The 24,862-nt window shown below is 41.1% G+C and overlaps 1 protein-coding gene across 7 annotated transcripts in view; it reads right to left on the reverse strand.

Annotated features, from left to right (window-relative positions):
- Nucleotides 1-24,862, reverse strand: part of aff4 (AF4/FMR2 family, member 4) — a 100,502-nt gene that overhangs the window by 8,905 nt on the left and 66,735 nt on the right. For 5 of the 7 annotated variants that reach the window (XM_079835233.1, XM_079835236.1, XM_079835232.1 and 2 more), the window contains 5 exons: nt 23,882-23,974; nt 20,309-20,456; nt 17,565-18,377; nt 9,253-9,332; nt 7,003-7,225 (listed from right to left, as the gene is read on the reverse strand). In XM_079835233.1, coding sequence (XP_079691359.1) covers nt 7,003-7,225; nt 9,253-9,332; nt 17,565-18,377; nt 20,309-20,456; nt 23,882-23,974 — 1,357 coding nt within the window. The remainder of the gene's footprint in view (nt 1-7,002; nt 7,226-9,252; nt 9,333-17,564; nt 18,378-20,308; nt 20,457-23,881; nt 23,975-24,862) is intronic. The other 2 variants (XM_079835235.1, XM_079835234.1) reach the window with 1 other exon arrangement.

Genomic DNA, 24,862 nt, shown 5'->3' on the forward strand with positions numbered 1-24,862 from the left:
ACACACACAAAAACACAATTAGCTTTTGGAATGGAACGCGTTCATTTGTGTGCGCGCGTGTTTTTGTGTGTATAAGTGTGTGTGTGTGTGTGTGAGTTATTTTGTCTGTTTTGCACTCTTGATGTTTTAGAGATCTTCACTGTTGAGTCCTTTTTTTCTGCATTCTGGCTGATTTCTAGATTGTATGCACAAAAAAACTCTGTATTTTCATATTCTTGCCAATTTTCCATTCATTTCCTATGGGGGTCATTTTTGACCCGAAGGTCCTGAGTGTGACTATTTTCTTTACGACCGCTTAAACTTTTCAAATCCTGTTCCCAATTTTTTGGGGGTTTTCGTATACCAAGTACCAATAAAGTCACCAAGTATCAGACCATTCCGATGAAGCTACGATTTTAACTTTTTTTTATAAAACTCAAGATCCACTATAGTGGTAAAGATGTGCTATTGCGTGATAAAACTGCTCAATGTGTCCACCAGATGGCACCGATCTCATTAAAAAAAATTGCTTTCATGAGGCCTAGGCTTGACTCTAAAATGAAATACAGCTTTAATAAAAAAAATAAAAAAAATAATATATATACATTTTTTATTATATTCAATGGGGAAAAAATGGGTCATAATTATTGCATAAATATTCATTATAAATCATAAAATTATCTCAAAACACCAAATAAGAAAATAAAATATATTATTGAACAAAAATATATTTCATTGATTTTACTCAAATCTTTTTTTATCATTTTTGACCCATAAATGAAGAACCCCAGAGGGTTAATGTGTAATGTTGACATTTTTTTATTTTGACATGAAAGCTTACATGTTAAGGGAGCAAACTGGCCCAAAATCTCAAAATTGACCAATACTTGAAAAAACAATGTTTTCACCTGCTGTGTCTCGCCTTAATCGCTTAATTCCATTATAATGGAGTCCAAAACAAAAATAAGGGCCCAACCTGAGGCCTGATGGGATAGTAAAGTTTACATCAGATGCTTTACTATTTTATTCTAAACAGTCTAAACATGTATACAAGATGTTACACACACAGCACAAAAGCTGAATCTGAAGCTGCATATTAGTGTTGTCAAAAGTACAGACTTCGGTATGGAAGCATATGGGTAGCAATATTCAATATGAAATGTAATATGCAAAACGGCAATGCATTTCTGTAATTAAATTTTCATTTTCCATACCAAATGTGCAACGTTTGGAGCAAAATACTATACATATCTAATCTTTTCTGGAATAGATTTTCATTTTATTTTCGTTAAAATATGTTTAAATTATATATAAATTAGGGCTGTCAAAAGATTAATCGCGATTAATCGCATCCAAAATAAAAGTTTGTGTTTACATAATATATGTGTGTGTACTCTGTTAATTATTATTTATATATAAATACACACACAAGCATGTATATATTTAATATTTTATATATAAAACATTTCTATTTATATATATTATAGATTATATAAATGTATATCCAGTATATACATGCAAATATTTCTTAAATATATACATGAATGTGAGTGTATTTATATATAAATAATAATTAACAGAGTACACACACATATATTATGTAAACACAAACTTTTATTTTGGATGCGATTAATCTTTTGACAGCCCTAATATTAAACTATGGTAGAAAATAGCCAATTTAAATTATATTATTGAATTTGAATTTGCATTTTGCTCCAAACCTTGCCCATTTAGTATGGAAAAATGCACATTTAAATACATTGTCAAATACATTGCCATTTGGGGGGCAGATTCTTCCAAATATCTTTTGTGTTCAACAGAACTCACAAGTGGAGGAGAGTAAAGGACAGAGTTTTTGGAGCGAATCGTCCCTTTAAAATTATTGAAACGATTCTTGTTTGCAATGCAATTAATCCATTTTACAGATCTAAATTCAGTTTAGCGTTGTTAAAAAACGTCTTCCAAAGCGTTAACGCCCATGAAACGTGCAACGCAAGATCTTACACGTTCCTCCTTTAATAGCGTACACACGCATCCCAAGATGGAGTTGGCTGATGAACGTCCTGAGCTGTTTTCTTTAAACACACGAGAAATGAGCGTCTTCAAACTTTTGACTCTTTCAAAACTGACTGAGGGAAATCAATTAATACAAATATTTTTAAAAATGTATATTATCCAAGTTATTATTACTTATATTGATTTCGCTAATAACTTGACAGAACTTAAATGTGCATTCATACAAGTTAAAGAACAATGTTTGTGGGACTAGTGGATTTTTTGAAGGGGCAAGTGAAAGACGTCAATAAAAAAAAATATCTAGGGAATCACCAAAATGCAAGAATGATACTGCATTAATTTAGTGTAATTTAGGCGATCGATAGTGGATAATAATATATAGCCTAATGTAATGTATAATAAACTGACGGAAATGTTGCGCTGTTGACGCTCGCGCAGCCTCTCGAGGAGAAATCAATTAAATCACTTACATTTTAGATGCACTATTGAGTGTTTTTGTTCGATTTCAGCAGCGGAAATCGTTCCAAACAAAGATCACAGCAGAACCATAACACATCTCTAAGCAACAGTGTGTGTTAGTGAATGATTCAGCGTTTGAATGAATCGGTTGTATCAAAGATTCAATGACCTGTCCATAAACGACTTCCTCTTTCTTGAATGAATCATCCGTTTGAACGAATCGACTCAATGACTCGCTCATTAAGACCTGACGCCACCTACTGGCGGTTAAGTTTCATGTTTAAACATTTCTTATTTGTATGTATTCAAAATATTTAAAACAATCTCATAACATTATTTTAACGCAGTTGTAATTTTTCAGTGAAAATTATTTCATTTGATTGGTAACAGCCCTACTACAGTGTCTTATTATTCTAATTTAATGTATTGATCAAATTTAAGAATATAAACTGAAAGCTGAAGCATATCCTATATTTAATAAGATTAGGGGGGGAAATGCCCTTAATAAAAAGGTAAAAACATCAAACAAATGCAGACTTAAATACGGCAAAGATGATTGAACACTGGTGAATTATATTTACAAAAAGTGGCTGGTAAAAAGTCACAGTGGAAGGTGGTCAAAAAAGCTAATTTCAGGCCGATTGCTACCCATATGCTTCCATACTTCGGTACCAAGTCGGTGCTGAAATTTTAAAAACGTGACGCTTTGAACGCTGTTGAGCAGAATCATAAACCCCTCTGATTGGCCGCTGTGCTAACACACTCATTGTATATGTCTGTGATTGGCTACAATGATAAAAACAAAAACATGTAAAAAGCAGGCGTCTATAAGCGGATTAGGGATCGACCGATATGGATTTTTTAGTGCCGATACCGATTTTTTTTCCTCAGCCTTAGCCGATGAGTGATACGGGCGGATGATTTTCTTGAGCCGATATTTGGAGCCGATACTGCTTTTGCTCCCTCAATTTACAACATAAAAATGACACAATGATCATGATGATAATTTAAAATTTACAATTTAAAAAAGGAACATTTATTGAACTAAAAAAAACAATATTTAACAAATAGTAAAAACAGGTGAGGTAGAACAAGAAAAAAAAAAAGAGTTCAGTGGTGAAAATAAATTCTGAAAATAAACATTTAAGCATAAATAAAATAATGACACTATTGCACACAGTATCAACAAGCAAGCAGCATAATAAAGTGCACACTGACTGTACTATACTTAAAACTTTTATACTTTTAAAACTATTTACAACCTAGTCATTTAATGCTTAGGTGCACTTAACTTAATCTCTTGAAAAAAATATTGGCGAACGCAGCAGCCAAATATCGGCCCAATATATCGGCCGGCCGATATATCGGTCTAACACTAAAGCGGACCGGTCCACTGATCAACTTCTGCTTGTGCTTTCAAACGCTCCTGTGCGTTGATCACTGTAGCCAATCACAGACACACCCGATGAGTGTGTGAGCACAATGGCCAATCAGGTGTTTACGATTCCGCTCAACAGCGCTCAAAGCGTCACATTTAGGGTTGGAACGATTACCGGTTTCACGATAAACCATGATAAAATGTACCGACGGTTAGTAATATCGTTTAAAAATGAATCATCGTTAAAACCGCGCATGATTATCTCGATTTTGAAAACTGGCGGTAAATCCTGTCCAGTCAGCGCGCAACGCTGTTTCTGAATGAGAAGAAATGGCAGAAGGCAGTGACAGCACTCGGGGGATTGTTCAGATTTCTAAAAGGGCCAAATCTGAGGTGTGGTCATATTTTGGCTTTTACAAAAGCCCTGAGGGAAACTTAATCGAAGATGGTCACCCTGTCTGCAGAACATGCCAGAATAAAGTCGTAGTAATAGGGGGGAAACGCGTCAAATCTGCGAACGAAAGGCAAGTGGACTTTGAGTGGTAGTAATACCAGACGGAGTTTTGGTATCGAGGTCACACTCGCCACTTTGACGGTTGAACTTATTATAGTCTTCTCAAAAGCCATCTGTTATAATCGTGTTGCGCATTATAACCAACCACATGTGTTTCTAATGAGGTGACCCTGAAGATTCGATGATTCGATGCATCGATATCCGGAGCCTGATTCGACCACCGATCTCACAGTCGAATCCTCGCGGGTGTTATGAAATGAGGATCATACCATTTTGGCAATATGGGGGTGCGTAATGTATAATTTCACACAGAACTACTGGTTTTGTACGATTATATTAAGTTATATACAGCCTTTAATTATGATGATGCTGTAAAAGAAAAAAAAACGTGAAAAGAAAGAAGCGTTCAATAAATATTTTAACGCGCGCGTGCGTGTGTGTGTGTGTGTAAATCCAATCACCCCTGTGACAGATTTTAAGTTTCACTTTCCCTGATCCGTGCCAGACGAGGCGCATCTTGGCGGCAGGGAATACTTAATGTCTGGAATAAGAAACTCTAAAGTGTGGATGCACTTTGAAATGATCCAAAAAAAGTTAAATGCAAGTTGTGCCAACAGCTCATGTCCTAGCACTCATCAACAACAAACGGGCAAGTTTAAGAGCGCACTGCAGCCGGACAACCTTAACAAGCTGGTTTTCCCCGCACACAAATCGAAAAGACTCAAACGCACACAAGCAGAGTGAAAGAAGGGATTTTTTTCGATCGGGTACAAGTGTTTTCAAACATTTCAGCCGTTTCTAATTTTAATTTGCTGTGAACATGTTTAGCTAAAAAAACTGCCAGTTTAGCGTTTATTGTTGTTTCGGCAGTTAAAAAGAGAAATTTCACAATTCTGGCTAAACTTTCGTTGTTTTAATAATTTATTTATTTTTATTTTATTTATTGATCACTCAGGGTTACTTAATTTAACTGTGGCTTGTGTTTTTTTATATATATTATGTTCCCCTGCACTTTGCACACATTTATGCTCCCTGTGACTTGATTCTGACTTTGTTTCGTTTTTATTTATTTTTTATTATTAGAAATGTATATTCTGTTGTAATTTAATTCTGTAAATTAATGATTTTTATTGTTTTTCGTTGTCTCGATGTTGCGCTGCACTGAAAGCCGGCACAGCAATTTTGCCGATTTAATTTAATTTAGCAAAATGTGAAATGCAAATCCTGTTCTTTTCCTCTCTAGGCAGGTTTTTTTTTTTTTTGGTTTATTTATCAAAATGTGCTTTTATATATTTGTGTGATGTTCTGTAGCCTATTTCGATCGCGGCTTTAAAATATTATGAGAACACATTTTACGAATATGTTTATCCACCACATTACCTTTTATTTAAACCTAAATAAGAAAGCCATTGTCAGTTCGTCTGTCAGTTGGCAGTTTTGGTCGCTTTATTAAAAGGTGTTGCTGTGTGGAGTGTGTAAAATAAAATAAAAATAGTTTTACGCTCCTGCTGACTGTCGTGCCCCTCCCAACCCATTCACACACACACACACACACACACAGATGATCCAACACGATCTCATGACAATGCGTATCAATAGTACGAGTGTGCAATCTCGTGGAATATACGCCTGAATGAGTTTTGAAATCTGTGCTCAAAGCATGCAATGTATTCAGGAGATTCACTCATCCTACAGTTTTTGTTCTATTTCAGCAGCAAAACTAGTTTCAAACAAACAGCAGACCCACAGCGCATCTGATATGACTGGCATAACTCTGGCTTTACGTTCGAGATTCACAAATTCAGTCTCTAAAGTTACATACAAGATTGGTATACACATTTCTAACTTCAATAGCATTTGAAGAGAATGACTTGGTCATAAAACCAGCTGTAAAGTGTTCATCTAGGTGACCGGTATGATGCACACCTTTAGGATTTTTGATATTTAATAAAATAAACTGTCTAATCATATGGAAATATGGATATGCATTATTTCACTAGTATACTGTTTGGGCTCTTACACAAAATATGCTAGATTTAAATGCATCATTGCTGAACACTGATGAGAATATATTTACAGAGATGATATTAGAGATTATATTTATACCAAATTATTATTATTTATGCGTTGCTATTGACGACGGCCATCCCACAGAATAGAATCTAGCTTAAAAAAAGTGCATATTGCTGCTTGATTTATTTTTTGTTTGTTGATTTTCAAATATAAAACTTGTTGAAATGTTTTAAGTGTGTGCATCTGTTTTTTTTTTAACACTTTCATCTCATTTGAAGAAAACCGTGATCATTTGGGTCACTATAATCGTGATGTGAAATTTCCACACCGTTTCATCCCTAGTCACATTACAGACGTACTCTCGACAACACTAATATGTATACACAGGAATTGCATTTGCTGCACTTTTTCCTTTGACACTTTGAGGCTGATGGGACAGAACTGGCCCTACTTTAGTGTGCTTTTGTGTGTGTGTGTGTGTGTGTGTGTGTGTGTGTGTGTGTGTGTGTGTTATCTATAACCTGTGTGTCTGTATGCACACAATACAGGATGTGTCAAAGGTGGAGACGGTAAACACAGTGTGTGAAGGTGTGTGGTTCTCACGGTGAGGAAGTGTGTGTGTGTGTGGCGAGCGCAAACACACCTTGGCATCCCTGCGCAAGGGCTTGTCTTCGGCCCCTTTGCGGTGTTTGGAGTTGGAGCTGCTCTTGCTGCTGTCTTTGCTGCTGGAGCTGCTGGGAATGGAGGTGGAGGACTGGCTCAGGGTGCGCTTGCGGCCCTGGTGCTCGGGTTTGGGGGTCGGCTGCAGTGTGATGGAAGGAGAGGGCGCAGACTCCTTGTCTTTATCCTGGGCACGCTTAGACGAGCTGCGGAAAACATTTGGGTTTAGCATGAGGCTCAGGAGGAGGACAAAGTACAATTGACCTATCGGTAAGCCCCGCCCCCCTTAGTTACTGACTCGGACAAACACACACAGTTGCTATATCTTACAATGACAGCTGTCAGTGTGAAAACCTTATCCAGAGATGTGTTTGGACACAGATTGTAGCGTATTTCCCGTCCGAATGATGGACAAACTTAACTGATGGATTATCAAGTTTATTGCATCGTTATTCACTCCAAAAAATCATCGTAAGAGCTGAACAAAGAAGTGCGCATTAACGTCTCATTCAAAAACTCTCTCTCTCTCCGTTGCATTACCATTAACACACACAGCAAACTACACAAAAACACTCACAACTAACAGTACACAAACATATCCACAGAGCTTATGCCTTTTCAGCGGTGCAGTTAATAACGGGGAAACTTAGTATATGCAAAACAACTCGATAAACTGCACGCGAGCTCTTCCTTTCACTATAATACCCATCAAAATAAGAGTCCTCCTTATAGGACAGATCATGTAGACCTTAAACATATCTAAAATTAAATTAATTTACATATAACCAGTTTAATATGGAGAGGCAGTGAAATGTAGACCTTCGTGTTTTTGACCTACAGTGTCACATGACGTGAGAACAGTTATTACGGTTTGTATGTTAGCAGGGACTTTAATCGTAACTTAACGAGAGTTTGAGAAACAGAAAATCCTCTCAGGATCGCTGGAGTCAGTGTTACAGTCCCTCAGGCACGATGTTTGAGCATTTTTGTAGCATAAACACCATCAAACCGATGAGAGCTTCGGATTTTCCAATGTTTCTCTATGGCGCTGAAACCTAAAGATGTCCGAGTTCCGGTCCCAGCGCAACTGATACTCAACTGCTATTGGCTCATCTGCGTTCAAGGGGAGGGGCTTACCGATAGGTCAATTATTCACACTGCTCTGCTGTTCAATTGAACACAGCAACACTCAAGCGTGGTTCATTACTGACTGATTCAGCGTTAGAACAGGGGTGTCCAATGTCATCCTGGAGGGCAAAGGTCCAGCTCGCCTCAACACACCTGTCTGGAAGTTTCTCGTATGCCTAATCAGACTTTGAATAGCTGCTTCAGGTGTGTTTAATTGGGGTTGGAGCTAAACTCTGCAGGACAGTCGCCCTCCAGGAGCAGGATTGGACACAACTGGTTTAGAACAAATCATTTGAGTTAAAGATTTAATGACCCATTCATAAACAACAGCCTCATTCCTGAACGAATCAGCCGTTTCAACAAATTGTTTGAATGAATCGACTCAATGAATCACTCATTAAGACAGTCAAATGCTTTGTTTACATCCCCAATGCTAGAAAAGTCACCAAGTTTCATATCATTCTGATGAAGCTGTGATTTTTAGAAATTCCACATGTGGTTCTCATTTCCTATGGGGGTCATTTTTGACCAAAGAGCACAAGTGGGAGTATTTTTTTTACGACCACTTGCTCGAATCATGCCCTCAATTTTTTTTGTGTGTCAACATAACTAATACTAGAAAAGTCACCAAGTTTCATATTTTTCTGATGAAGCTATGATTTAAAAAAATAAAAAATGTGGTTCATAGGTTCAGTTTTTCATAGGTGTGTGTGTGTGTGTGTCAATATCACACTCTTGATGTTTTAGAGTGTCACTGCTGTGTAGTGTTTTTCAGCATCGTGGCAGATTTGTAGATTGTACACACAAATATTCAGAGAATTTTTGTGTTTTTGCCGATTTCCCATTCATTTCAATATGTGCAAAGACAATGAACACAACTTTTTTTTTTTTTTACGACCAATTAGCATGCTCGAATCATGACCCCAATTTGTTTGTGTGTTTACAAAACCTAATGCTAGAAAAGTCCCCAAGTTTCATATCATTCTGATGAAGCTGTGATTTTCAACATTTCAAAACAGAGCATGTTGGGGTCAGGTGACTGAAGAGCAGCAGAGGGTCACTGTGGAGGTCCTCAAACTGCCGGACTGAAGCAGAATTAACTCACTCTTTACTGCTGGACTTGTGTGAGGACTTCTCCTCCAGTTTGGACTTCTTATTGTCTGGTTTGAGACCGTCGTCCTCATTCTGTGGGAGAAACAGAAGACTCAATAAAAAGCTGCACTGCCTTTCAAAAGATTGGGGTCAGTAAGATTTAAATCGCTTTAAAGCGATCCCCTGGATATGTGTGGATTAATATAACATAAATGATGTCTCTTACTGAAATATGTAGAAAACCCATGACAGATCCACGGTATTTAAAAAAGCCATTATATATTTGGACAATGGGCGGCGCCATTTTGTTTGTGTTCTAGGTTGATGATGTAGACCTGCAGCTATTTCTACCACAACACAACTCCACACGTTTCAGAGTTAAACACAACCAATCAGTTGCATTTAAAACACACTCAGACACACACACACTCACACACACACACACACACACACACACACACACACACACACCGTCTAAACTTTGGAAAGGTTAGGCTTCAGAGGTTCAGGCTGTCCTCAACAGGTGGAGTGACGGGATTGGGAACAGATCTAATATGGGACTTCTCTATATTTGGCCTTTCCATCAGTGTGTGATTTTGCTGTTTGTGCATGTCAATGATCTGCAGTTATGAAGCACAAAGTCCACAGCGCAGCGAGTGAATGTCTCTAACAGAAACTCCTCTTCTGTGGTCCTGCCACTGTTTCCAGGACTTCGCCTTGTCAACATGTTTTTCCTTCCAGTGCGAGGGCAAAAACTGCCACTTTTACGGTTTACATGAAGCCTTGGGAATAGAAACTCAATTATGGTGAGGGCGTATCATTTCTGACACATGCCTGTAATAAACAGAGCATCTTTAGTGTCTATCGTTTGTTGGTTTGGATGCTAATATAGTTATTACAATTATCTTTATAGTTATTGATCTTAGAGTGAACGGGCCTTGCAGAGATAGTTCACCCAGAAATTAATATCATCCCATGATTTACTCCCCCTCAGGCCATCCTAGGTGTGTGTGACTTTCTTCTTTCAGACGAACACAATCAGAGTTATATTAATAATATCCTGGCTCGTCCAAGCTTTATAATGGCAGTGAATGGGGGTCGAGATTTTGAAGTCCCATTAAAAAAGTGCATCCATCCATCATAAAAGTGCACCCATCCATCATAAAAGTGCATATATCCATCATAAAACTGCTCCACACGGCTAATAAAGGCCTTCTGAAGCCAAGAAAATATCCATATTTATAACTTTATAAACTATAATCACTGTCTTCTGGTAACGGCCGTACATGGGTCTAGTTCCGGTGGAAGAGTGACCTCTGACCCGAGACATGACGAGTGACCTCTGACCTGACGCATGACGTAGGATGTAGGAGTAGCGTGAGCTCAGGTGAGTAGACGACCTTTGACCTGACGCATGATGTAGGAGTAGCGTGAGCTCAGGTGAGTAGACGACCTTTGACCTGACGCATGATGTAGGAGTAGCGTGAGCTCAGGTGAGTAGATGACCTCTGACCCGACACATGATGTAGGAGTAGCGTGAGCTCAGGTGAGTAGATGACCTCTGACCCGACACATGATGTAGGAGTAGCGTGAGCTCAGGTGAGTAGACGACCTTTGACCTGACGCATGATGTAGGAGTAGCGTGAGCTCAGGTGAGTAGACAACCTTTGACCTGACGCATGATGTAGGAGTAGCGTGAGCTCAGGTGAGTAGACGACCTTTGACCTGACGCATGATGTAGGAGTAGCGTGAGCTCAGATGAGTAGATGACCTTTGACCTGACGCATGATGTAGGAGTAGCGTGAGCTCAGGTGAGTAGATGACCTCTGACCCGACACATGATGTAGGAGTAGCGTGAGCTCAGGTGAGTAGATGACCTTTGACCTGACGCATGATGTAGGAGTAGCGTGAGCTCAGGTGAGTAGATGACCTCTGACCCGACACATGATGTAGGAGTAGCGTGAGCTCAGGTGAGTAGACGACCTTTGACCTGACGCATGATGTAGGAGTAGCGTGAGCTCAGGTGAGTAGATGACCTCTGACCCGACACATGATGTAGGAGTAGCGTGAGCTCAGGTGAGTAGATGACCTCTGACCCGACACATGATGTAGGAGTAGCGTGAGCTCAGGTGAGTAGATGACCTCTGACCCGACACATGATGTAGGAGTAGCGTGAGCTCAGGTGAGTAGACGACCTCTGACCCGACGCATGATGTAGGAGTAGCGTGAGCTCAGGTGAGTAGATGACCTCTGACCCGACGCATGATGTAGGAGTAGCGTGAGCTCAGGTGAGTAGATGACCTCTGACCCGACGCATGATGTAGGAGTAGCGTGAGCTCAGGTGAGTAGATGACCTCTGACCCGACACATGATGTAGGAGTAGCGTGAGCTCAAGTGAGTAGATGACCTCTGACCCGACACATGATGTAGGAGTAGCGTGAGCTCAGGTGAGTAGATGACCTCTGACCTGACGCATGATGTAGGAGTAGCGTGAGCTCAGGTGAGTAGACGACCTCTGACCCGACACATGATGAGTGACCTCTGACCCGACACATGATGTAGGAGTAGCGTGAGCTCAGGTGAGTAGACGACCTCTGACCCGACACATGATGAGTGACCTCTGACCCGACACATGATGTAGGAGTAGCGTGAGCTCAGGTGAGTAGACGACCTCTGACCCGACACATGATGAGTGACCTCTGACCCGACACATGATGTAGGAGTAGCGTGAGCTCAGGTGAGTAGACGACCTCTGACCCGACACATGATGAGTGACCTCTGACCCGACACATGATGTAGGAGTAGCGTGAGCTCAGGTGAGTAGACGACCTCTGACCCGACACATGATGTAGGAGTAGCGTGAGCTCAGGTGAGTAGACGACCTCTGACCCGACACATGATGAGTGACCTCTGACCCGACACATGATGTAGGAGTAGCGTGAGCTCAGGTGAGTAGACGACCTCTGACCCGACACATGATTAGTGACCTCTGACCCGACACATGATGTAGGAGTAGCGTGAGCTCAGGTGAGTAGATGACCTCTGACCCGACACATGATGTATGAGTAGCGTGAGCTCAGGTGAGTAGATGACCTCTGACCCGACACATGATGTAGGAGTAGCGTGAGCTCAGGTGAGTAGACGACCTCTGACCCGACACATGATGTAGGAGTAGCGTGAGCTCAGGTGAGTAGACGACCTCTGACCCGACACATGATGTAGGAGTAGCGTGAGCTCAGGTGAGTAGACGACCTCTGACCTGACGCATGATGTAGGAGTAGCGTGAGCTCAGGTGAGTAGACGACCTCTGACCCGACACATGATGTAGGAGTAGCGTGAGCTCAGGTGAGTAGACGACCTCTGACCCGACACATGATGTAGGAGTAGCGTGAGCTCAGGTGAGTAGACGACCTCTGACCTGACGCATGATGTAGGAGTAGCGTGAGCTCAGGTGAGTAGATGACCTCTGACCCGACGCATGATGTAGGAGTAGCGTGAGCTCAGGTGAGTAGACGACCTCTGACCCGACGCATGATGTAGGAGTAGCGTGAGCTCAGGTGAGTAGACGACCTCTGACCCGACACATGATGTAGGAGTAGCGTGAGCTCAGGTGAGTAGACGACCTCTGACCCGACACATGATGTAGGAGTAGCGTGAGCTCAGGTGAGTAGACGACCTCTGACCCGACACATGATGTAGGAGTAGCGTGAGCTCAGGTGAGTAGACGACCTCTGACCCGACACATGATGTAGGAGTAGCGTGAGCTCAGGTGAGTAGACGACCTCTGACCTGACGCATGATGTAGGAGTAGCGTGAGCTCAGGTGAGTAGATGACCTCTGACCCGACGCATGATGTAGGAGTAGCGTGAGCTCAGGTGAGTAGACGACCTCTGACCCGACGCATGATGTAGGAGTAGCGTGAGCTCAGGTGAGTAGACGACCTCTGACCCGACACATGATGTAGGAGTAGCGTGAGCTCAGGTGAGTAGATGACCTCTGACCCGACGCATGATGTAGGAGTAGCGTGAGCTCAGGTGAGTAGATGACCTCTGACCCGACACATGATGTAGGAGTAGCGTGAGCTCAGGTGAGTAGACGACCTCTGACCAGACACATGATGTAGGAGTAGCGTGAGCTCAGGTGAGTAGATGACCTCTGACCCGACACATGATGTAGGAGTAGCGTGAGCTCAGGTGAGTAGACGACCTCTGACCCGACACATGATGTAGGAGTAGCGTGAGCTCAGGTGAGTAGACGACCTCTGACCAGACACATGATGTAGGAGTAGCGTGAGCTCAGGTGAGTAGACGACCTTTGACCCGACACATGATGTAGGAGTAGCGTGAGCTCAGGTGAGTAGACGACCTCTGACCCGACGCATGATGTAGGAGTAGCGTGAGCTCAGGTGAGTAGATGACCTCTGACCCGACACATGATGTAGGATGTAGGAGTAACATAAGCTCAGGTGAGCAGACGACCTCTGACCCGACACATGATGTAGGAGTAGCGTGAGCTCAGGTGAGTAGACGACCTTTGACCCGACACATGATGTAGGAGTAGCGTGAGCTCAGGTGAGTAGACGACCTCTGACCCGACGCATGATGTAGGAGTAGCGTGAGCTCAGGTGAGTAGATGACCTCTGACCCGACGCATGATGTAGGAGTAGCGTGAGCTCAGGTGAGTAGATGACCTCTGACCCGACACATGATGTATGATGTAGGAGTAACATAAGCTCAGGTGAGAGCCGACGCCCCTCATGCTTCAAACAAAAAACTCAAGCTCCTCCCACATTTATATTTAATAATTCCCCTTTTATACTCTAATTTGTGACCAGTGTTTTGTTTTGCCTCTGCACTTCCACATTCATCAAATGAGGCATGCGTCAGGTCAGAGGTCACTCGTCATGTCTCGGGTCAGAGGTCACTCTTCCACCGGAACTAGACCCATGTACGGCCGTTACCAGAAGACAGTGATTATAGTTTATAAAGTTATAAATATGGATATTTTCTTGGCTTCAGAAGGCCTTTATTAGCCGTGTGGAGCAGTTTTATGATGGATATATGCACTTTTATGATGGATGGATGCACTTTTATGATAGATGGGTGCACTTTTATGATAGATGGATGCACTTTTATGATGGATGGATGCACTTTTATGATGGATGGATGCACTTTTATGATGGATAGATGCACTTTTATGATGGATGGATGCACTTTTATGATGGATGGATGCACTTTTATGATGGATGGGTGCACTTTTATGATGGATGGATGCACTTTTATGATGGATGGATGCACTTTTATGATGGATGGGTGCACTTTTATGATAGATGGATGCACTTTTATGATGGATAGATGCACTTTTATGATGGATGGATGCACTTTTATGATGGATGGATGCACTTTTATGATGGATGGGTGCACTTTTATGATGGATGGATGCACTTATGATGGATGGGTGCACTTTTATGATGGATGGATGCACTATTATGATGGATAGATGCACTTTTATGATGGATGGATGCACTTTTATGATGGATAGATGCACTTTTATGATGGATGGATGCACTTTTATGATAGATGGATGCACTTTTATGATGGATGGATGCACTTATGATGGATGGGTGCACTTTTATGATGGATGGATGCACTATTATGATGGATAGATGCACTTTTATGATGGATGGATGCACTTTTATGATGGATAGATGCACTTTTATGATGGATGGGTGCACTTTTATGATGGATGGATGCACTTATGATGGATGGGTGCACTTTTATGATGGATGGATGCACTATTATGATGGATAGATGCACTTTTATGATGGATGGATGCACTTTTATGATGGATAGATGCACTTTTATGATGGATGGATGCACTTTTATGATAGATGGATGCACTTTTATGATGGATAGATGCACTTTTATGATGGATATATGCACTTTTATGATGGATGGATGCACTTCTATGATGGATAGATGCACTTTTATGATGGATAGATGCACTTTTATGATGGATGGATGCACTTTTATGATGGATAGATGCACTTTTATGATGGATATATGCACTTTTATGATGGATGGATGCACTTTTATGATGATAGATGCACTTTTATGATGGATAGATGCACTTTTATGATGGATGGATGCACTTTTATGATGGATATATGCACTTTTATGATGGATGGATGCACTTTTATGATGGATAGATGCACTTTTATGATGGATAGATGCACTTTTATGATGGATGGGTGCACTTTTATGATGGATGGATGCACTTTTATGATGGATGGATGCACTTTTATGATGGAAGGATGCACTTTTATGATGGATGGATGCTTTTATGATGGATGGATGCACTTTTATGATGGATAGATGCACTTTAATGATGGATAGATGCACTTTTATGATGGATGGGTGCACTTTTATGATGGATGGATGCACTTTTATGGGGCTTCAAAATCTCGACCCCCATTCACTGCCATTATAAAGCTTGGACGAGCCAGGATATTATTAATATAACTCTGATTGTGTTCGGCTGAAAGAAGAAAGTCATACACACCTAGGATGGCCTGAGGGGGAATAATGCACAGAATGAGAAAACACTGTCATATGTAAGGAATAATTGACTCCGGGCCGTTGAATTATTAGAATAATAATGCACACCCGAGGTGGTGATGATGTCACGTCGTGAAGCGAAGAGGCTGTTAAACCTCGGGTGTGCATTATCATTCTAACAATTCAACGGCCCGGAGTCAATTATTCCACTTATACTACGGATACCACACCTCAAGACATCGATCCGATTATATATTTAAAGGGATTCGCCCGGTTTTTGTACTTAAATCGCTATTGTGAGTAGGACTATTTCTTCCGCGTCTCATCCAACGACTCTTTTGCTAGGTCCGAAACGTCATTTTAAAGCTAGCTGTGGAGGCTTGAGCCGCTGATAGCAGACCAATGCAGTTATTAATGCAGCGAGCGAGCGAGCGAGAGAGAGAGAGAGAGAGAGAGAGAGAGAGAGCTGTAAGAACAGCGCCTTTATTAATGTGACCTTGCTAGTGAGAAATGTCATGTTGCTTTTAAGTTGCTAAACTATTTTATTGATAAAATGGTCAGAGCAGCGCTGACATCACGTTTCTGTGCGAGTGTGTCCGCACTGTGTGTGTGTGTGTGCGCGTTTGAGTGGGAGAGCGAGAGTAATGTGCGTTTCTTACATAATTAAACGTAATTTTGTGGAAATAAAACATGGCAATAATTTGTCCGTTTAATCTTATTGTTTACTATATTTATTTGATTGGTCAGTGTTGTTGTGGGTTTGGGTTGTTTGCTGTTGTCGGCTGTAAAGACATTTGAAATCACTGCAATCGTTTGGCGGAGTGATATGGGGCTGTAATGCGGTCAAGACCTGCCTGGAACTACGTTCGCTGTGCGAGAAAAATTGCACACCTCAGAACGTTCATCAGTCAATCAGATTCAAGCATTCAATGGCCTCGTATTATAATGAACTTTAAATCATGTAAATATATTAGCAGACCTAATGTAAATAAGCATAATATGGGTATTTTTAAAGGGTTAGTTCACCCAAAAATGAAAATTCTGTCATTAATTCCTCACCCTCATGTCGTTGGACACCCGTCAGACCTCCGTTCATCTTCAGACACAAATGAAGATATTTTAGTGTAAATCTGATGCTCTGAAAGGCCTCCATTGGCACACTTTACACTCTCAAGACCCTTAAAAGGCACTAAAGACGTCGTTACAAAGTCCATCTCACTACAGTGGTTCTACAATAACTTTATGAAGTGACGAGAATAGTTTTTGTGCGCAAAAAAACCCTAAATAACGACTTATATAGTGATGACGATTTCAAAACACGGCCTCATGAAGCTTCGAAGCGTTATGAATCAGTGAGTCGATTCAGCAGTTTGAATCGCAAAATTTCAGCAGTTTGACACGCGATCCGAATCATGATTCATGAAGCTTCATGAGGCCGTGTTTTGAAATCGTCATCACTATATAAGTCGTTATTTAGGGGTTTTTTTGCGCACAAAAACTATTCTCGTCACTTCATAAAGTTATTGTAGAGCCGCTGTAGTGAGATGGACTTTGTAACGACGTCTTTAGTGCCTTTAAGGGTCTTGAGAGTGTAAAGTGCATTGAGCCAATGGAGGCCTTTCAGAGCATCAGATTTACACTAAAATATCTTCATTTGTGTCTGAAGATGAACGGAGGTCTGACGGGTGTCCAACGACATGAGGGGAAGGAATTAATGACAGAATTTACATTTTTGGGTGAACTAACCCTTTAATGCTGCTCCACCAACCTTGTGTTTTCTCTTGCCCTTGCTGGCTCCCTTTTCTCCGGGCTGCTTCTGGAACTCTTTCCCCTCGGCAGGCGAGCTCCTCTCCACTTTCACATCCGTCTCCTTGTAGAGTCGTCCAGGGACTCTGGTCAGCAGGTTGAGGTCGATCTGCACCAGCAGTCTGGGCGGCAGCCGGCCTTCGGGGTCACTGAGAGGGGAAAGCATGGGCGAGATCAGGACCGACGGGTTCTCTGCGTACGGCTCTCTCGGCGTCTGGGAGGAAGACGGGACGCTCACGTTCCCCTCGGAGTCCGATGAGGACGAATCGACGATCTCGCGGGACTTTTTGGGCGGTTTCTTGCGTTTGTCTGGAGCTGGTCGAGGAGAGGAGGTTTTGGGCTCCTTTTTGATGTTGGGCTTGCGGGGGCCCTTATTGGCCGCTCGCGCTCTGTGGGGCGGGATCTCCGGCGAGGGCTCGGTCTCCACCTTCAGCCCGCCCTTCGGCTCCTCTACCACGGGCAGCTTCTCAGGCTTTTTGGGCTGCTTCTTGCCCACGAATCGACGGCTACCCTGACTCCCGCCCTCACTCTGAGCGGGAGACTTCTGGCTCCGCCTTTGCCAGCTGTCTGACCCCTTCTGGTTGGGTCGAAGGTCACGTCCGGTGGACGGTGTCGGGTCTTTAGATCCCTGGCCACTGTAGACCCTGGTTTCTCGCCCCTCTTTCTTATACTTCGTTGGCGTTGTGATGTTCTCCACCGGAGAAGCTGGAGACCACTTGTTTTCTTTCTTGATCCAGTTGTCCAGCTGCCATTTGTTAGCCGTGGGCTGCTCCCTCTGTGATGTCACAAGGGGAAACTTGCATTGAGTACGACATCAAACTCAGGAATTAAAGGACAACTCCGGTGAACAATTAACCTCGGGGTAATTAACTCATGGTTACCGAGTAGATCGTTCTCTGGGATGCGAATGTAAAGAGTTTTATCTCTAAAAACAGATTAGCTTATGACGCTAGTATGTGTGGCGCAGAATAAGTCAAATTAAATCGCTAGTTAACACCACTAACAAGCCTCAAAATAGCCTCACACTAACACGGTAGCATAATGAGGGTCCCTACATGCAAACCCAAGCATTGAGAACTGTGTAAGTGTACAAACAGTTTAATAAGAAGATACTTTATAAAGACAGAACATTACGCGGATACAGACACGAGCCATCTTGGAAAACGAGTCAAACCACGAACGCTGTGCTAAGCTGGTCGATAGGAATTAAGTTTGTGAAATCTAATTACATGGAAATGCATGAATTGTTCATTACCCCTAGGTTCATTTTTCACCGGAGTTGTGCTTTAATTCCTATCGACCAGCTTAGCACAGCGTTCGTGGCTCTGTTTTCCAAGATGGCTCCTGTCTGTATCCGCGTAATGTTCTGTCTCTATAAAGCATCTTCTTATTAAACTGTTTGTACACTTACAAAGTTCTCAATGCTTGGGTTTGCATGTAGGGACCCTCATTATGCTACCGTGTTAGTGTGAGGCTATTTTGAGCCTTGTTAGTGGTGTTAACTAGCGATTTAATTTGACTTATTCTGCGCCACACATACTAGCGTTATAAGCTAATCTGTTTTTAGAGATAAAACTCTTTACATTCGCATCCCAGAGAACGATCTACTCGGTAACCATGAGTTAATTACCCCGAGGTTCATTTTTCACCCGAGTTATCCTTTAAGCACAAAACGATTCTTGTTATAGATTCAATGTTGCATCATTGATCAACTGTTAAACGCTATAAAAGTGCTTTTGAACTGATATAATAACTGGTGTAGCTGGCATAACTGGTCGTTATTATCCATTAAAGGGATAGTTCGCCCAAAAACGAAAATGTGATGTTTTTCTGCTCACCCCTAAGGCATCCAAGATGTCGGTGTCTTCGTTTCTTCAGTAGAACACAAATGAAGATTTTTAACTCAACCGTTGCTGTGTGTCACTCATATAATGCTTGTCAATGGGGTCTAATTCTATTAGAGTAAAAAAAACATGGACAGATAACTTCAAATTAAACCCGTGACGACACATTGATGTCTTAAGACACGAAACCATCGGTTTCTGAGAGAAACCCAGCAGTATTTATGCAAATATATCACCTCATATCAGACGAACGCCATTCACTTCCTGTGAGTGAGGTCAAAATAGCGGCCGGGTCATAGATATGTATACGTAGATTCCTCATTCGAGCGATCCACGCAGGCACTAATGAGGTATCTATGTATATATATCTATGACCCGGCTGCTATTTGACCTCACACACGGGAAGTGATGGCGTTCGTCTGATATGAGGTGATATATTTGCATAAATACTGCTGGGTTTCTCTCAGAAACCGATGGTTTCGTGTCTTAAGACATCAATGTGTCGTCACGGGTTTAATTTGAAGTTGTCTGTCCATGTTTTTTTACTCTAATAGAATTAGACCCCATTGACAAGCATTATATGAGTGACACACAGCAACGGTTGAGTTAAAAATCTTCATTTGTGTTCTACTGAAGAAACGAAGACACCGACATCTTGGATGCCTTAGGGGTGAGCAGAAAAACATCACATTTTTGATTTTTGGGTGAACTATCCCTATAAATTTACAAATGCAAGATTTAGGTTGCAACATTACAGTCCTCTTGGTCTCATCCCTAGTGAAATGTGCTATAGAAACGGTTCTCATCATATTGTGAGCATAGTCGTGTTCATGTGAAGGGTGTGTTTGTGTGAGCGATTGACCTCAGGTGACGCAGTACGGGGCGGCTCGTTGGTCTCGCTGTCTGTAGAGCTGCTTTCACTCTCGCTGTCCGAGCCCGAGCTGCTTTCTGAACCGCTGTGACTGCTGGTGTCCTCTGGCTCAGCTCCCTCGCTGTTATTACTGTTGTTACTGAGGCAGACATACACATTGATTACCTTCTTGTTGGATGCATGAACTACCAAGAGGCACAAATGCCAATGAGACCCTCAAAAAAGCTAGTTCATTCCCCTAAAGCAGGATTCACGTATGGCCTGTAGCACCAACGTTACAACTTAGCTCAGTTTGGACGTGTTTCAACTTACCCACTACAAAAAAAAAACTTCACCGAAAAATGTAAATTCTGTCTTTAATTCATCATGTCGTTTCAAACCCGTGAGACTTTAGTTCATCTTTGAAACACAAATGAAGATATTTTGATGAAATCGGAGAGATTGTAACACTAATCCGTGCGTGACCCATGCTGGCAAAATGAGTCGAAATGAGCAAATGTTCATGTGTTATTGCTATTTTCATTTTCTATTAACAAACCTTCTAAATTATGTTTGTTTGAATCGGACAAAAGATGACTGAGCTACAGCTGTTTGAAGTTGATAGAAAAATCGAGTTTTAAAGCTGCACTATGTAAGTTTTCCGTCCGCTAGAGGTCGCCTGTTCAAAACAAAGGCGTAGTTTGATGACGGCACGTTTGAGCGCAGAATCTTGGGTCATGTGGTCTTCACCTCAACAGCCGGTGGGAAAGAATCGGGACAGGACTCGGGCAGAAATCATGTGGATGTGATTATTAACGTTACTGTAGTGAAGCAGAGCAGGAGCGAGTGTTGTGGAGCGGAGGAACCGCTGGAGCGATTGTTAATAACAGGGTTCTTGCAGGTTTCAGTAAGTCAAATTTAAGACCTTTTTAAGACATAATAAGACCATAAAGATTGAAATTTAAGACCTGTACAACGCATTACCAAAATTATTTAAATCAAAGAAAAAACATTTCAATGAATTCAGTCATTGAAAAAGCATTAATTTAATTTACAGATAAAGCAATGACATTAGTAACCCTCCACAGCCAACAAGGTGCCAAATGCCCAAAACCTTAGGCGCAAAATGAAAATAGGCTAAAACAAACTTGCCCTCAAATAGAATGGATTACAAAACAGCATATTAATAGCCTAATAGAGATTGAACAGGCTACTCCAAACTAGGGCTGCACGATTTGGGGAAGATATCTAATTGCGATTATTCTGGTTAAAATGTGTTTTTTCTTTACAAATGAAAAGTGTATGCATATAACATTTTATATATTAATGAGACTAATAATCATTATTATATTCGATAAATACAAATATTTAACAAAATTTGAAATATTACTATTACGATAACATTTTAATTATTGTGTGTTGATGATGTGATGACGTTACTCTGTGCGTTTTCTCAGCGGATGCTATGACACTTGTTCACACTGCAGTGAGACTAAAGCGTTTCTGCAGAATAAAACCCCAAACTAACACGGATATGATGTCATCGACAGGCCACGCCCTCACACGTCCCGGTTGCTTTGTTAAAATAGCAATTTTCTCCTGATTTACTAATAGTTGGAAACAGAAGTACTCAACTGAACAAAATATATAAACACTGGCCTAGTGGTGTTTGGATATATTACTGTACAAATTTTACATAGTGCACTTTAAAGTTTTCTGTTCCAAAACAAAAAAGTCACCTTAAAATGCCTGGTAATAACATCAAATTTGGCACACACCAAGTCAAAACTCATATCTATAGGAAAATATCTGTGATGCCACAATTGTTTGATTAGCATTAATAAGAAAGACCAAATGTACTAACCCATAATGACCTTGAAAATTTGCCTCTACTTTTCTTTGTTTTTCCTCACCCATTCTAGCAGTTAGAAGTGCCACATATCATTTTAAACAGGAGAACATGGAGTTTCCATCTAGCTCTAAAGTCCCAATTTTACATTTATTTAGTCTGAAAATGGGTTCAATTGATAGAATTTTAAGAAAAACGGTTGCAAAAATTTGGTGTTTTTACTGTGAACTCAAACAGAACTGTTTGGATTTTTTCCTTTAGAAAGTTAGGCTTGGTTGTTTTAGACTTCCAGATGAAATTTTGTCTACATGTACCAATCCCTCAGCAAGTTATAACCATTTATTATATTATTATTATAGGCGTTTTTGAGTGAAAACGGGTGTATTTTATTTACTGACAATGTAGATGTGTCCAAAAAAGTTCAGGGAGTAAAGTAAATAGAATGATTGTTATATAATAACAGAACACTGAAAACACAAACTTACATACAAATAGAGAAATATTCTGACTTGTGTGCTGTGCTCTGTGAGAGAGTGCTCTGTCTTTATTTTCATGCACGCAAATACACACCCACTTGTGTCAGAGAAACATGTGATTGGTGGTTGAAAAGACCAAACACTATGTTTATTGGTCGAGTTGATGAGGGAGGGGGGTGGGACTTATGATCAACAATCGTTTCTGTTTGGCTCAGGGGAACAACCCACATGCGTTTGGTTGACGAATCAATGCTGCAGATTTTGATGACGAATCCATGCTCACCACGTAGCCTATGAATAATCAATCGCGAGAAAACTTCTGAAAAGCTGAGATTCTCTTCTTTACGGTGCATTTTACAGCATACAGATTGGATAAGCGGTTTAAAAGTTATTAAACATTTTAGAACGATAGTTATTTTTAGGCTGTCTAGGTCTTTAAGGGTTTAGACCTACTGTAATGCACGGATCTAATATAATGATACACATCAGACGTTTTCCCCATCAGTTCACCAAACGTTCACTTAAGTCATAACAGATGATGTCTGCGTGAATACTCGCCATGACAGATGTTGAAGTACTGTAATTCTGTGTGTGTGTGTGTGTGTCTCGGGATTGAGCGCTGTCTGAGAGTCTTTGTGCGCAAGCGTCGGATTGGTCAGCCGGCGCGAGTGAGATCGTTTTAATGGACAAAGGAAAGGTTCTCCTCTCAGAAAACGACATGCTTTTAGATGTTTAATGGATATTTGGAGCATTGGGATCGCTAGACGAGGCTTAATGACCTCCATTTTGTGAAAACCTCAAATTTGACCAGAATTGCTATTTTTCACTTGTTTTGTCTGTAGCTCGAAATTATCCCGTGCGCATTCCCACTCATTTTGCCAGCACGGGTCACATATGAATCGAGCCGTTTAGTCCAAATCTTCTGGAGATACTCCATCAATTTATATGATGAACAGATTGAATTTAGGCTTTTATTTACATATAAACATTCATCAAACTCGGTCAATGGAGGGGTCAGAGAGCTCTCAGATTTCATTCAAATATCTTCATTTGTGTTCTGAAGATGAACGAAGGTCTTGCGGGTTTGGAACGACATGAGGGAGAGGAATTGATAACATTTCATTTTCGGGTGAACTATCCCTTCAAGGCTAAACTAACCAGTGCATTGGAGAAATGTTTTATTTTGTCAAACTAATTAAGTTCACTATCTCTCTAAATATCAGATGTAGTTCTGAGTGAAAGCAAGCGTAGGTGTGTCACCTTGCTGAGGTGTTTCGGGGAGTGTTTTTGGCAGGATCTTGCTCTCCATCACTGTCTTCGCTGGTGCTGAGCTTCAGATCCTCCTGCAGCGTGCTAAAATGAGAGCAGGACGTCAGTTAAACGCCAGAGATACTGAGATGTGTTGATTTCACCAAGATAAAACGCTTGATTAACTACTGTAAGATAACACAAGATGTATCCGTTTCTATTAAAGGAATATCCCGAGTTATCCATGGCATGCTACAGATTAAAACTAATACTACTAAAAAATAATAATTTCTGTAGTAACCAAAGATGTAGTCCACAAAATCGGGCCACAGGAAAGGCTTAAAGGGATAGTTCACCCAAAAATGTAAGTTCTGTCATTAATTCCTCTCATGTCGTTCCAAACCTGTAAGACCTTCGTTCATCTTCAGACACAAATGAAGATATTTCTGATGAAGTCTGAGAGCTCTGATCCCTCCATAGACAGTGATTTAACACTTTCAACGTCCAGAAAGGAAGTAAAGACATCGTTAAAATAGTCATGTGACTCCAGTGGTTCGGCCTTAACGTTATGAAGCGATGAGAATACTTTAATGCGCAAAAACAAACAAGTTTATTCAACAATTTAGTTGAATATAGCCTGTGTCAGTCGACTACGCGGTTTACCTTGTAAATAGTGCATGGCTCTCGAGATCTACAGCGCCCGATGCACTGTATTTACTAGGGGTGTAACAGTTCAATTTACTCGCTGTTCGCTTTTTTTAATCACAGTTTAAGTGTCACGGTTTCTGTGCCATGTTATTAGCTATATTCAACTGTCAAATAAAAATAAAGAAAATATAATCAAACAGTGCATCCGGAAAGTATTCACAGCGCTTCACTTTGTCCACATGTCGTTATGGTACAGCCTTATTCCAAGATTGATTAAATTAATAATTTTCCTCAATTCTACAAACAATACCCCATAATGACAACGGGAAAGAAGGTTGTTTGAAA

This window comes from Gobio gobio (genome assembly GCF_949357685.1).
Source record: "Gobio gobio genome assembly, chromosome: 14".
In the NCBI taxonomy this organism is placed as follows: Eukaryota; Metazoa; Chordata; class Actinopteri; order Cypriniformes; family Gobionidae; genus Gobio; species Gobio gobio.